Raw genomic sequence first — 15,007 nt, 5'->3', positions numbered from 1 at the left:
CTGCAAATAAAAGAATACTGGAAGAATATTTCATATTGTGCTGTAGAGAGTGACTTATGCTTCTTTCAGCCAGTACATTATAAGAGTGCAGAAATATTAGTGTACATCAACTGCTCAACTGTATCACCTTATCACTGCGCAGTGCAAAGAGCAGAATTTGCCAATGGGTGAACATTAGCACTGAATTACATCTGTATGTGAGGCATGTTGGCTCTGCTGAGTTTCAATTGTGTCAGTAACTGCAACAGAAATGATTTTTTTCAGTTCTTAATTGAGGCAATTCAAATTTTCCATATGAAAATATATTCACAGTCACTTTTCCCACTCAAAAGAGGAAGTGCTTATGTTTTAGGAACACGGAACCACAAAATCCAGAGGGCTTTCAAAAGCCTCTCACCAGAAGACATCACTAAAAGGACATATGCCATTTGCAATGCAGAACTTGACACCCTGCAGAAGATCATTTAACATGACAGGAGTTTAGTACATTCTGACTGATGAACCTTTGACTTGGGAATCACCTGAGGTTGACCAGCTGCTCTGATGAGATCCCATCTCCCACTGCTTGGTGCCAGGAGTGCTGCTGCTACTGTTCAGCTTCAGAGCGTGTCCCCCGGGGGATGACTGGTGAGGGGTACTGAACAGAAAGACAAAAAGCAGATCAGACTCTGGTGTGCAGGAAGGAACAGAGACTGGAACAGAGCTCCTGGGCCACTGGATTGAGTTGCCTGCTGTTACAGCATGAGATCATACTCTGGATAAGGGAAAGTTTTATCTTCACTGCTGCTCCAAGCAGGGCCACCCAGGAGCAAGAGAAGATGATGGAAGGGACAGTTTCCTCTGGGCAGTCATCCTGGGAGATTACAGAGATTCCCAAGTCATTACAAAATGTTCTTCTATATTACATCTCCCTTGGACTCTCCAGCCATGTGTCAGTCCTGATTCCAAAATCTCTTGGCTTTTACAATTCAACAGAACTGCTTCACTACCTTCCTAGAAGATACATCAGCAGTCACTTATCAGTGGAGAAAGGAATGCACTGGACAGTAAAATAAGTTGCCAAGCCAGTGGCTCAGCCAGAAACCCAGTCTCAGAAGCCACTCACTTGTAACACTGACAATTACTTATATGTTTCTTTTCTGCTTTGCCTCCTGTAATTCCCAAGTGGTGAGCATTTAGGGCTTGATTTCACTTGAAAGTTATTTCAGATGATGTTTCTGACCCTGGCTCATCAGAAATGCTGCACATCATTTTGTTATTTCAGCTAAATCTACTTCACTTTCCAACCTCTCCAACTCATTCTGTTCCCTGATTAGACATCCAGTGGGGCTGCCCTTTACTGCTGAGCTCTAGACATCCTTGGTCTTTTCTCCTGGGATGTGGAAAAAAAGTACACCAGCCTTAAGGGCAGACTGCCAAAATTGTCAAGATAATCTACAGGCCGCCTGTTCAAGCTACTACCAGGCAAAACAAGCACCACGAGCTGTAATTAGAAGTGCCTGCACAAGGAGCTGGGGCCAGACAGACCCCCTCTCACCAAAGCAGCCAGACACCTGACTCTTTTGAAGCCAATGCCACTGGCACTGAGGTAGAGCATCTGCCAGATGCTTTCGTTTTCCAGCTGACAATACAGCAGCATAAAACAATCAGTTTAAGCATAAAACACAGCATAGGCACGGTATAGGTATGTAAAGTATACAGTGTAAGTTTTGGTTCAGTATCATCATAAAACACTTTAGAACTTACCTTGAAAGGCATCTCTGATGGCCAGGCTGATCCCTGCTGTAAAATTTCGAGGTTGTCCTTTCTGGAACCTTCAGGATTTAATCAAACATTTTCAGGTTGCTATTGCTATTTTAGATTCAGTCAATACACCTAATGCTTAACCTGTATCAATGAACAGGTCAGACTAACCAACAGAAATGCACAATGGATCAGTGGGACCTGTGGGGAGGTGTTTCATGATATATCAGCACTGGAAGCTGCAAGTCACCAGCAGTGCTTCCAGTTTGCTCCAGGCCTGTGCAGTCCGTCAGGGTGCAGACACAAAGAGGTTTGCACCTTTCCTCACAGTCAGCATAATTTTTGGTCAGTATTTAAAGCATTTAAAGGCATCTGCAGTCACTGAGTGCAGCCTTCCCCAGGTGGTGGATTACCTCATGTTGCTACCACAGGCTGGGGAACGAGACACACATACCCCCAGCTGCAAAGTAACAAAATAAATGCACACATGGGCATATGCATCCCTGCTCAAATACTCTTGGACTTGTTCTTAGAAATTCTGTTAGAAATACACCAGCACCTCAGTTATACAAACTAACACAATTTTCTGCAACAAGCCATATTTTTCACCAAAAGGGCTGCTATAAATACCTGGTCTAACAAAAGATACGTCTGCAATCACAGATCCTGCAGATATTATCTGTGTGCAGATATTATACACATACACATAAACCCAGGCCACCAACCTGCTCGTAAATTCTCACCCTCTTTTCTAGGTTAACGCCACCCACTTCACACACAAGCAATGAGATTTTCAGAGTTTCACAACGTGCAGTGGGTGGATACTCACAGTACAGTAAAGTTAACCCCTAAGAGTGCCAAACATCCCAAGTTTCACCCACCTTTGGGGGCTGCTCTTCACTGTGGCTCGTGTTCCAGAACACATCATCCTGCCCAGGGCTGAGTGGAGCTGTCACCATGTCTGACAGGGAGCTGCTGTGGTACACATCCTTGCTAGCACGGAAATTCTCACACTTGGAACAAAGAAAACACATGTTGGATTGCACTTCCCTGCCTATGGAACAGCTTCCAGTCTTAACAGAGATCAGTGATTCTGCACAGGAGATCAAATATTTACTGAGACCAGAAGGAGTACTGGATAGAGCCCTACTCACCTGGTTCACTGTGCAGTGAGTTATTCACTTCCAGCACATTAGCATGTTAGGCACAAATATTGCAAGGTGAAGGGTACAATAAAAAGGAATACTAAACAAGTCATATATATATACACCTCCACACCTTTCTTAAATCTTTGGAGACACAAATAGGTCACTGGCAATGCACAGCGAACTAATTACCTGGATGATGCAAAAATTGCTGTTTAGTAACTACTTTTCATTCAAACCTGGACAGTGCTTCCATTCCAGAATTTCCATAGTCTAATCACTGTTGGATTAGAATCTCTGAACTCAGATGTTGATTTCCAAGCTATTCTTTGCATGCCCACCACCAGCCCACAGTCAGTGGAGGCAAACTACCAGCTGCAAACACTTCTAAGTGCTCCAGTGGTTATAAGGGGGCCCTGGCCTTCCTCTGGAATAAATCTTTCAATTGCTTGAAAAACAGAAAAATCAAACTTGAGAACTTAGTAATAAAAAATGAAATCATGCTCAGACTACACCTCACGGGTGGTCACATCCAGGTGATCCCACTGTGACTGACTGTGTTCAAAACATATCTCTAACAGTGTCCAATTAGAGCACTAGGATAGCAAACACAGCACAGAAAGGGAAGGAACAAGTTACTTCTTTACAAAGTCTTCACTGCAAGGGAACGAGAAGTATACAGTACGAAACTCAAGCTAAAATATTGAACATTGGGTCCTCTGGTTTCTTCTGCATGTAGAAGAATTCTACACACTGATGATCTGCTACACCAGCGTCTTCCAAAGAGGAAGAAACTCAGAGATGAACTCAGCTGAGAGTACTGCCTCCCTGAATAAGAAATCCTCTTGGACACAAGACCAAGACAGAACACACAGAAACTGTGTGAGCTGGGCCTGTCTGCTGGGATTGCTGTGCCAAAACCAGTCAGATATTACAGAAATAGAAAAACTATCAGAGAAATGCCTGAAGCTGCACCACTCTGTGCTTCACCTCATCAGGTCTCCCAAGCAATGCAAGGTCAGAGCTCTCTGGGAGATGCCTCTTTCTCAAACACAAGGCAAGACCAGCAACTCCAACTAAGAAAGAAGTCTGCAATTTTTGCCTGAGTCAAACTCTTTGCCTCAGCTGAGTTACTGCATCTTAGACCAGAGACACTTGCAGTTCACTTTCCTCAAAGAATGACTCTGACGAATATTTTACTGATTTATCAGCCCAAGTCTATAAAATTCTCCAGTTTCCCTGTGCTAAGAAGTAAACCACAGTAACTGAGAACTTCACACAGCTTTTCAAGAAGATAAAAGGATTATGAACTCCCTGTACAAGACTAGATTTCATGGGAACAATGTTCAACGTCAATTAAATACTGACAGGCAGTGTTTCTAAAACTAGGGAAAGATGTCAAAGATGTCTTATTCCAGCCTCCCAGATCAATATGGCAAAGTCAGCTGCCAAAACCAGTCCTGAGAAGTTCACTTAGTTATTCAGGTGCTTTTCCTGCCTTTTTGGGACAATATGTTCTGTTGACTCTCTTTACAGAAAACAGCTTTTTCAGCAGTTATAACATCTCATAATCTATATCCTTTCAAAATACCTTTTTGTCCAACATGATTGTCACTAATAATAGTTTTTAGTTAACCAGAATTATTTGAGCAGCAAAGTGTTCACTTGAAATGATCCATTGTGGGTGCAGAAGCAGGTTTTACAGCAGGTGTATTATTATCAGAATATAGGAGGATTTTCCTTTCCTTGCCACTTTTTTCAACAAGATACATCCATTTCTTTCTAAATTCCAGCCTTTGAGTCCTGCTGATTACCAGAAAACTATTTGTGCTTAAAAGCATGGATGAGCTTTGCTGACTCATGATATCAGTGACTGAGTGAATCCAAACTCTGCCCAGTACACTGGTTCCATGTAAAGCCAGGAACAGACATCTGCTTCCACAGCAAGCCAAAACCATCTCAGATAACCCCCAAAATCAGTGCTTGATATTCCCCCTAAGTTTTACAGATAAAATCATCCATATTTGGAAAAAAATGTAAAAACTCTACCTAACAACGATTCTAAAATACCGAGATTTGAGCCTTAGTTTGTTTTTGTTGTCAGTAATGCTTAAAGAACAGCAGCTCTCCTCATGCACAGAAAGTATTGGTAGAGAAAGTGTTACCTACTGTGTGCCTTCAAACCATAAAGGGACACATAACAGAGCAAAGGAAAAGAACACTTTGATCCACGAAATGATAACATAAGGTGATATAGCACAAAAGACTCATTACTAGAGTTAGCTAAAAACCATTTAGAAGCATGAAGTTTTAAAAAGACAGGATGCACTGCTTTTTGGAGGATGCCCAAGTTACTAATTTGAACTGAATCTACACAGAGAAGACAGATTGAGTGCAAGTGGTGTTATGAAACTGCATAAGGAAGAGGAATTTCTCAAATTTCTGAGCAGATGTGTTCTGGTATAGGGCAGTCCATGGCTTTATGCACAGCTAGTTATTGTAATATTGTTAGTCTTGTTGTTCTGATTCAGTCACATCACTCCACACAATACAGAAGATCTAGCTAGAAAATCCTACAGGAAAACCACAACAGTTAATTCAAAAAGGAGTTAATTTCAGATGTGAGCTAAATTTCTCCACTAGTCAGGCAGCAGGAGGTGCTGGGCAGAAGATCACTCAGTGATTTTGTTGAAGAAGACTGTGAGATTGTGCAGGCAGTCCAAAAGTGCTCATCCCACACCACCACCACCAGAGAGCCAGACCTGCTGCTGTACTGCAGCAACACAAACCTGGTACAAAGCAGGTGGAACTGGAACACTCTGAACAGGCAATATCTCACATTTCCCTCAGCAGACAGATAGATACAAGGCATTGAGAAATCATGCTCCTTTCACCTCAGGAACTGTTTCCAGTGAAATAATTCTGAGAGAGATTTGGGCATCCAGGATGTGCCACAAGATCTCACAGAATATGACTGTTGGAAATAAGAAGTCATTCTTGTCTGAGCAGAGCAGTGATAACAGATGATTCCTCTCTGACAAACCTGGCTGGAAGTTCTTTAGTGGTGAATTCAGCTTGCATTTTAACTCCACAGTTCACTTTTATTTTAAATCAACAAGGCAACCACGTACTGAGCTCCACAAGTATATTGCTGTGTCTTTTAGTCTCCAGGTGACTACCTGACCCATCACTTGGATTGCCTAAACACCTCATCCAGTTAATGCAGGCAGCATGTCCAAACATGCTGCCATTAGCATCAACAGCTGCTCCCAACCAGCAGAGGGAAAAATAACCCTTCAGGGGATTTATAAATTACCCATTGAAGTTCATGTGGTCTCCATGTGAACACAGCAGGCAGCAGCACAGATTGGCTTCTCCCTGTCCACACGGACTGTCAGCTGCAGCTCTGCCTTGTGAGGTACCAGGGCACCTCCCAGCAGGGACTGAAATCACACAGCAACAACTGTGCATCACTTGCTGCTATTATCCTTAAGTAACACCATCACTCTAAACAGCATACATTTTTTATAGTGCAGTTCCCATCAAGGAGTGTGAAAGAAGTTGGTAAATACTGCTTCATTCCTCACCATTCCCCTCAGCAGCTGGGAGAGGTGCTAGCAAACAAGGAAGCACTGGCAGGGCACAGGGGAATGATCACTTGTCCCAGGTGAAGCAGCCAGCCTAGGACAGAGCTCCTCTCATCCCAGGAGTGGCACCTCAGCAGGGCAGGACTATCCTCTGTACTGCCACTGCACTCCTGCAGAAGCCCAAACGCCCTGCAATAAACCATGGACATCCCCACTGCTATTACAGGGCTGAAATATTTGCCTCAGGGAAGCTGCCAGCCTCTGCCCAAGGCTAAGATACAAATGTCCTTCTTGTAGACCTTGCAACAGCTCCCCAGTGATTTGATGCTACAAGCCAGGCCATCAACTCAGCCCACTTACAAGACGCGTGACTTGAAACAACAAACAGGCCCTGGAAAAAAAGGATGTGAGAAGACACACACAAATATTTTTCCAGGTAAAAGCCATCAGGTGAAATGAGACCTTTCCGCTCACAACATCTGTCTCTGGTGATTTTTCCATCATCACCAAACAGCAAAGCAACCTGAGCAGGAAAGGCACAGGAGGCTTTGACTCAGAGACAGCAACAGCAAGCTATTTTCCACCTCCCAGACTCACTCCAGGGCAAAACCCAAAGCAGAAAGACAGGGGAGAGCTGCTTCCCGATATTCTGGGGAATTTCAGCTACTCTGGTATCTCATGGAAAAGCAGCACAGTGAGCTGCAGGCAGTCCAGTAGAGTCCTGGGATGCACAGAGGGTAACTTTTTAAGCCAGGTGATAGGCAGCCCTGCTGGGGGATATAATACTGGGCTTGAGGGTCAGTGATCACACACTGGTGAGTTTACAGTCCAAAGGGATATGGCTCAGGCAAAGAGTAAAGTCAGGGCCCTGAATTTTAGGAAAGTAAAGAAATTTTTTAAGATGAGGGTGATGCAACACTGGAAAAGGTTGGCCAGAGAGGTTGCAGATGCCCCATCTCTGGAAACATTTCAAGACCAGGCTGGATGGGGCTCTGGGCAACCTCATCTAGTAGACAGTGTCCCTGCTGATGGCAGGGGGGCTGGACTAAGTGCCTCATAGAAATCCCTTCTGACCCAAACCATCCTGTGATTGTTATCTTTCATGCAGGATGTTCACCTCAAGCTCATGCTCAGCAAAGTTCAAGTGATCAGCAATGAGCTTAAGAAAAATTTGGGATAATACAACCTAATCTCATAGTAATAACCCATAATTGCAGGTAGCCTCAAGGAAGTACACAGGTCCACCCTGCTGCTTTGGTGAGGCAGCATGACATGCTCTGGATGCAGCTGAGCTGAAACCCATAACCCACCCTGCTCTGCAGTCTGACCTTCCCCATTTGATGCCAAGATCCCACTGTTCAGATCCCACTTCTACCTCTACTACTAAAGTTTTTAAAAGACTCAGACTTTCTGGGCTTTCTTCACTGGCAAAATCTGATTCTGCATTGCTCCTTATTGTATCTCCACATACTTCTAGATTCTTTCACAAGATCACTAAAAATCTTGCTTGTTTACATGTTTTCACTTATAAAAATTCTGGATTTGGACTTATTTTGCAAAGTGACACATACTTTTACGGCACCATATAAATAATACATCATCCAGGGGCTGCAACAGCACTGTCACTTAGGCTTTCTGTGAAACATCTGAGAGGAGTTTTGTGGGCTCAACAATCAGGCACTGAGCATAAAAAATAACTGTTATCTAACCCTGATCTGCAGTGCTTAAGCATAATTCCACACAGAACTCAGCAGCAGAGGTGGCACCACAAACCCTGTGAGTCTGTTTGCAGAGTCCTCAGTGCTTTGTGCCAGAAGAGAAGGGAATTCTGTTTCTGATGGTTTGTCCTGCTCAGGAACCACCCTGATGGGCAGCATACCTGCACTAGCAGGGCTCTCTGTGGCGCAGGGGTGCAGGGGCTGGAGCTGCTCCCAGATCCCATCCTGGTGTGTGGGGCTGCCTCATGTCCCAGGGCTGCTGGCCACTGCAGGGAGGGCTGGCTGCTGTCACTCTTCTTGGCTCGCTCCTCGCCCTGCGAAGGACAAAAGCAGCAGCAGTTGCACACAGAGCCCCAGGCTTTGCAGGCTGGGTGCTGTCCCACCTCTGTGTCCAACCTCTGTGTCCCACCTCTGTGTCCCACCTCTGTGTCCCACCTCCACACCACCTCTGACAGACCTTCCCACCAAAGAGATCAGCCCTGGCACAGTACAAACCACTATTACCTCTCCCTCCTTTTCCATCAAGTTTCCAAGCTGCAGAAGGAGAAGGGCCTGAGTTTCCATCTGCTGTATCTGAGGCCACCCCTTTAGCTGCAGGCCGGGATTTTAGCTGGGAGGAATCATCTGTCTGTATTTACTTATCTTTGACAACATGCAGCCTGTTTTGCTGTCCATTTATTACCTCCTTCCACAGCACTGACATTACTGCATGTTGCTTTCTACCTTAAAACCCCTTTAACACTCCATCTTTTGGTATGTTACTTGTACTGTGAGAAAGACTGAGGAACATGATCCAGAAGAAATAAATTTCCTGAGGACATTGCTCATTACAAAAGTCTTTATCCTGTGGTTTTGACCCCACTACTCTTTTCAATTCTGTTCAACATGACTAATTCCTATTCTCTAGTGTAAATCTTTAGCATATCCTCTGATTCAGCAGTCTGGAAACAGCTCTACACAGTAAACTAGAGATTAATGCCATAAAAATACCCAGTTATCTGTGTTGGGGTGGGCATTCTTAATGGTATCTCTCACTGTATCTGGATGTTTGTGCCTGTATCAGACAGGTAAGCACATTCTTAGCACAGCCTAGAAACTGCTGAGGACATGGAAAATTATTCCACTCAGTCTCACAGATCTCCACTGTGGAAAAAAAGAAGACTGAAATCTTACAAAAAAATTATTAAAGCAAGCAACCACAGGCAAACACCATGAAATTCTAGCCCCAGTGAATTCAATCATTACATGCTCTTGAGGCCACATTTTCATTACCTGCAACTCCTAATAATGAAAGGCAAATTTTACCATAAGCAAGAAAGAAAATGTAAAAGCAAGGCATGATAATTCAGCCCCAGCTCTGTGCCCAAGGGGAGCTGGCATGCAGAGCTTTATGATCCAGATGCAAACTCATGCAGGTGACACTTTGGGCTCCTAGGACTGATGCCAGCCCTGATCTAGGCACTGAGCTGGTGCAGTGTCAGACCAAGCCTGGAGTCTCTGCCTCCCATCTCCTTCCCTCTGGTGCTGGTGGGATGAGATACAGCAGTGAGCTCACATCTGGGCACAGATGTGCAGGGGAGAACTGTCCTGACCTGCTGGGGACAGGATGAGCACAATGGCAAAACCAAGGAACTCCCAGGAGAGGGTTCTGTGTCCCGAAATACCAAACTTGAGACTTTCAAGGACTTTAGGATTTTTTGTTTGCTTGTTTTTAATGTCTCAATGAAACAGTAATTCTCAAGAGTTTCTGTGTATGGATGACTAGTCTTGGAAATGCCACTAACCCCTAAAAAGTACAAACTCACTCTTGAGTAGGCTACCATTGTCCCCATGCAGATCCCTCCCAACAGAGGAACTGACATCTCTCTGGCTAATGAACTGAAGATCAGTATCAACAAGAGCAAAATCGCTGACTTATCACTTAAAAACAGTTACAACTTTAAAGCATTTTTAAATCGCCACAAAGTTATGAAACAAAAAAGTCTAAACCAAAAAATGCAACCCTGTGCCTCCAATTACCAGTTCAGTGGAAGGATCTGTCACTTCCAAGAAGTTCTGAGATGAAGTAAATAATATTGTACAATATCCTTAAAATAGAATCCTATCCTAGAATATGTTATGGAAGCCATAATGACAAAAGCCTTATGCTATGAACCTAAAAAGCAGGCAGCACTTTATCTGCAACTAATGATACTGTTAGTGGTGTATTTCACCACTAAATTAGAAGTTAACAGTGACTGCACACTAAATTCTGTAACATACTTAGTTTTGCTATAAAGGAGTCACTTACAAAACACATGCTAATAGCAGAGATGAGTATCTAAGATGGTATTTTTTGGTTTTTTGTCTTCTAACTACAACAAAGTAGAAAATAAACTAATCATCTCAGTTGCATTTTCACTCATTAAAGGCCTAGCAAAGACAAAGCTCTTCTATTGACTTTGATGTTGTGTATTTAGCAAAAGCAGCTTACTTCTCTGTCCACACTCAATTTACTCCTCAGCTGGAATAAGACCCAGCCCTCCATCATCAAACAAATACTGATTTCAAGAGCAGCTCATTCAAATTTCAGTAACGATTTGTTTAATCAGTCAGTACAATAAAGCCTTTAGAGTCAGGGCATTTGTGGTTTTGACAGTTAAGTTGCACTTCAAACAGAATTACTCTTGTTTTCACAAACTGCTTCTCTGACAAAGAACTTAATATTGTTTCCTGATTTCGTGTTACTGCTTGGCTGTTTACAGACTCTATTCAGTTACTAATACTCATAATTTCACCAATCCTAGCAGTTACATTTAGTTATTTATTAATATAGGACATTTCAGCTCAGGGAATAATTGCAGCACACACACACAAGAAGGTGACAAAGGTGGCATGTGCATAAAGACAGCAGCAAGGTGTTAAGAAGCTGCACTCTGCATTTCTCCTATTTACATGTGCCTGAGCTCTCTCATGCCTTTGCTTAGGCATTTTGGGAAGACACTTTGCCATGACTGCAGAAAACATCACATCCACTCTTGTACTGAGCAGGCACCTGGGAGCTGCTGAGATTTCTGACCCAGACTTTAGTGACACAACAGATCACACCAACTGTAGAACTGGGTTAACCAGTCGGGATGATATAAAAAGAGCAAAATAAGTATGCTAGGAATGAGAGGATAACGTATGGAAATGGACACACAGCTTTCCACAATATGGTGACAGTAAGTAGAACAAGCTGGTTGACAGAAATAACGTCAGAATTAGCAAAGGAGAAAAATGGATTACAATATAGGCTGACTATTTGTGGCTATCCCAGATCCACCAAATCCTATCCTGGGACATAAAAAACAAGAAAAGGCATCACAGGCTGCTGCTGAGGCACAGAGATCTGTGCTCAGGAGGCATGATGCCATTCTGTGCCTGAGTCAATTCTGTGAACCCTAGCATCAGGCAAAGAGCTCTATTAAACCTCAGATGGCACTACCTTACTTCATTCCTCTTAGGAAGACATGGGAATGACACCTACTTGACCAGAAGAACCTCATTTCCCCACTCACCAATCAAAAGCTTCTAGGAACTCAAGCAGAAGTGACAGAACAATTCTTCCTTTCCCTCCTCCTCTGACTACTAATGGAAACCAAAGATTGTAGCATAAGTGTGTAGTAAGACACAGGTCAAGCTCCAGATGTAGGTTTAAAGATCAGTCTGCTCTCTGCTTCAGCATTCCCACAGCACCATGAACTGCAAAGCACCAAAATGCTGCTCTGGCTAAGACAGTACCTCTTTGCTCGTGCTGCTTGATGGAGGAAGCACTGCTGCATTTGAACTCTTGGAAGGCTCCTTCTTCTGCTTGTGGTCATGCTGGAGAGACAGCAGCTGTGTCTGATCTTTGGGGAGAGTTCGGTGCACCTTCCTGTTGTGCTGCACATCTTCCATCTTCTGAAAGCAGAGAGTGATGAACATCAGAGACAATCATGCCTTGGAGGACAACCAAGCTGCCTGCTGGAAATACTGTTTTTTCAAAGAACAAAGTGACCACAATTCAGCAGGACTGACAGAAGAGTCAGAAGCCTGAGCAACAGGAAGAATAAAGTGGCACTGTTTGGCTTTTTAGACGGCAGGTCAGAAAATTGTATTTGCTCTTTCTACTTTCACTAAAACCAGAGGTCTTTAATCAAACATTCCATGCTTCTGTTTGATTACAAATCAATTTGCAACTGAAACATTACAAAAACATTGCTGCAAGGTGACAGACTTGGTAATGACAGTTCAGCATGAGAATTAACCTCTGCTCCACTGTTTTTGTGAAAATGAAACGGTCCTGGTTACAACCTGAATGCAAAATGGGGACTGGAGATTTAAGCTTAGGTTTAGCTGATGCTGGAAGCTTTCAGGGTGATGGAATTTTAATCAGACTGAAGACCATTTCAGCACAGAGAAACAGCAGGGACAGAAGTGGGAGAGGCAATGTCCCTGCTGTAGATAAGGAAGGTGACTCAGTAACATCTAAGTTAACTCAAAGGAAGGCTGACTCTGAGAACAAGGGGCAGTAAACGCAATAGTGAAGTCCCTCTTTGGTTCATGACTCAGAGGATGGGAACAGCCTCAGGGAACTGAGAAAGACATCAGATACAGGAACAGGGAGCTGTCAGCAAACGCCCTCTTCATACCTGCTTCTTTTCTAATTTCCTCTGTCCATCTACTATGAAGTATTCATCTTCCACAGCCCTTTTGTCTTCTTTACCCCTTTCCTCTTTCCTCTGACCGACCTTCACCTCTGGCCACCTCTGCTCACACTCCTGTTGCCTTCGTAGCTCCTCTTCTCGCCTCTGGTGCTGGAAGAGAGCCAGGGAGAAATATTGCTTGTTCTACTTTGCTTTTGTACCCACCAAGCACTGATGCCAGTGCTCATTAATCACAAGGCCCATTTCCTGCCCTGCAGTCACTAAGGGGGGACACCTGACACACCACAGAGCAGAAGTGGGCAGGGACAAGCTGCCACCACCATGACTGCCAAACCTGAAGTGAAACCTCTGCCCTTCTGGCAGCCCAGGGCAGATCTGTCATTTATGAGGCATGTGTGATCTCCCTGACAGCTGGCAACTAACCTAATGACAAATGTCTTCCTGACATTTCAAGAAGGAAGGGTTTTTCCAGAGCATTCCCGTTTTGCTGGAGCAGCACTGTGCTTCACAAATGTCAGCTCTGGAGTGTTCACACAATGCTTGAGTTTTGTCAGATACTCTTGAGAAGAGACACGGTGGTGATTTTTGTGTTGTGCCACTGCAGGAAAGACATTGAGGGGCTGGAGTGTGTCCAGAGAAAGGCAAAAGAGCTGGGGAAGGGTCTGGAGCACACATCTGATGAGCAGCTGAGGGAGCTGGGGGGGCTCAGCCTGGAGAACAGGAGGCTCACAGGAGCTTATTGCTTTCTACAGCTCCCTGAAAGGAGGCTGGAGCCAGGTGGGGCTCTTCTCCTACGTAAGAAACAAGTTGTGCCACAGGAGGTTTAGACTGGATATTAGGAAAAATTTGTTTACTGAAAGGCTGGTCAAGCATTGAAACAGACTGCCCAGGGAAGTGGTAGAATCACCACTCCTGCAAGTGTTAAAAAAATATGTGGATGTGGCACTTAGGGCCAAGATATAGTGGTGGACATGTCAGTGTTGGGTTAATGGTTGGACTGCATCCTAGAGGTGTTTTCCAACCTTAATGGTCCTATGATTTTATGATTTAGCTCTACCTCTAAGACAACAGCTGAAAAGGCAAGCAGCTGTCTTTAAATATCTTAAACAAAGGTCCAAGACTCTGGGCCAGACCAGCAGACTCCAAACTGGGAAATGGATATTAGGAAGAAATGGGGATCTCTCATCCCATCTGCCAGGGCCACCACCACCAAAGTAACTCTACCAAAATGCCCTTCCCTCTTCTGCTCAGAGTCCAGGGCAGGCTACCAGCAGGAAAAGGACAGAACCCATCTAAAATCATTGTGTTCAGAAGTGACACATTCTCCCAAGGTGTAACACTACAACCCAGGCTGTGCTGCCAATTTAACACAGCCCTCTTGCCTTGCAGAGCCTACTCCCTACCGGCACATCTTTCATTAGGGATGAGACATAGAATAACAACACAAGCCAGCCCTACATCCTCCAGCCTCCTCCTCTGCTCTTTCTGCTGCTCGATGCGCTTCTGCCGCTCTGCCAGCAGCTGCTTCTTGTACTTCTCCTGGTCCTTGAGCTGCTGCTGCTGCCGCTGAGGGTCAGAGCGGTTCTTGTTCTCCTGCTGCAGCCTCAGAAACTCACGGCGCAGAGTTGACTCCCCGGGGAGATTAACTATGGAGCTGAAACAAAGAGGAGGTTTCTACGTGACAAAACATAGTGTTGAAGAGGGAATACGAGGTGCTTTGAGAATTGCTTGCTGCCCTGTGTTAGCAAATCCCGACAGATCTCCAGCAGCTGACTCTGCAGCCACGCTTGCTGTGATACAAACCAGCCTGAAGCTGATTATTGGGTCCTTCATTTGAGTTTCCCCTCTACTGCAGGTGAACTAAAGCAGCAGCTTATCACAGGCATTTTATACTCAGCAGTTAGGTTTGACAGCTACAAAACGGTTAAAGCTACCGAAGGGGACCCAGGAGATTAGGGATTCAGAGCAAGTTAAGGAAGCTGTTCTGGCTGAGGAGAGCTGTCTTCAATGAGAACAGCTTGGGCAGTCAAATTTTCTGTTTCAGTAATAAAATTAACCTTGGTTCTCCTTCATCTTCATTCAGCTCATCATCTTCCTCCTCACTTCCACTGTAATCATAGTCTGTTTCTTCTAAAAAAGAGAATAAA

The 15,007-nt window shown here is 44.3% G+C and overlaps 1 protein-coding gene across 2 annotated transcripts in view; it reads right to left on the bottom strand.

Moving 5' to 3' along the window:
* Positions 1 to 15,007, bottom strand: part of NRK (Nik related kinase) — an 82,508-nt gene that overhangs the window by 27,213 nt on the left and 40,288 nt on the right. The window contains exons 11-18 of one of the 2 annotated variants that reach the window (XM_085060519.1): positions 14,918 to 14,990; positions 14,319 to 14,514; positions 12,846 to 13,010; positions 11,956 to 12,111; positions 8,355 to 8,507; positions 2,625 to 2,756; positions 1,747 to 1,814; positions 522 to 637 (exon numbers count right to left, since the gene is read on the bottom strand). In XM_085060519.1, the coding sequence (XP_084916645.1) occupies positions 522 to 637; positions 1,747 to 1,814; positions 2,625 to 2,756; positions 8,355 to 8,507; positions 11,956 to 12,111; positions 12,846 to 13,010; positions 14,319 to 14,514; positions 14,918 to 14,990 (1,059 nt within the window). Of the gene's footprint in view, positions 1 to 521; positions 638 to 1,746; positions 1,815 to 2,624; positions 2,757 to 8,354; positions 8,508 to 11,955; positions 12,115 to 12,845; positions 13,011 to 14,318; positions 14,515 to 14,917; positions 14,991 to 15,007 lie in introns of both variants that reach the window. The other variant, XM_085060520.1, reaches the window with a different exon arrangement.

The sequence above is a fragment of the Lichenostomus cassidix genome, chromosome 4A, assembly GCF_008360975.1.
Source record: "Lichenostomus cassidix isolate B80296 chromosome 4A, HeHo_3.0, whole genome shotgun sequence".
Taxonomy (NCBI): domain Eukaryota; kingdom Metazoa; phylum Chordata; class Aves; order Passeriformes; family Meliphagidae; genus Lichenostomus; species Lichenostomus cassidix.
The sequence above is the reverse complement of the archived record's forward strand: the minus strand, read 5'-3'. Positions and strand labels throughout refer to the sequence as shown.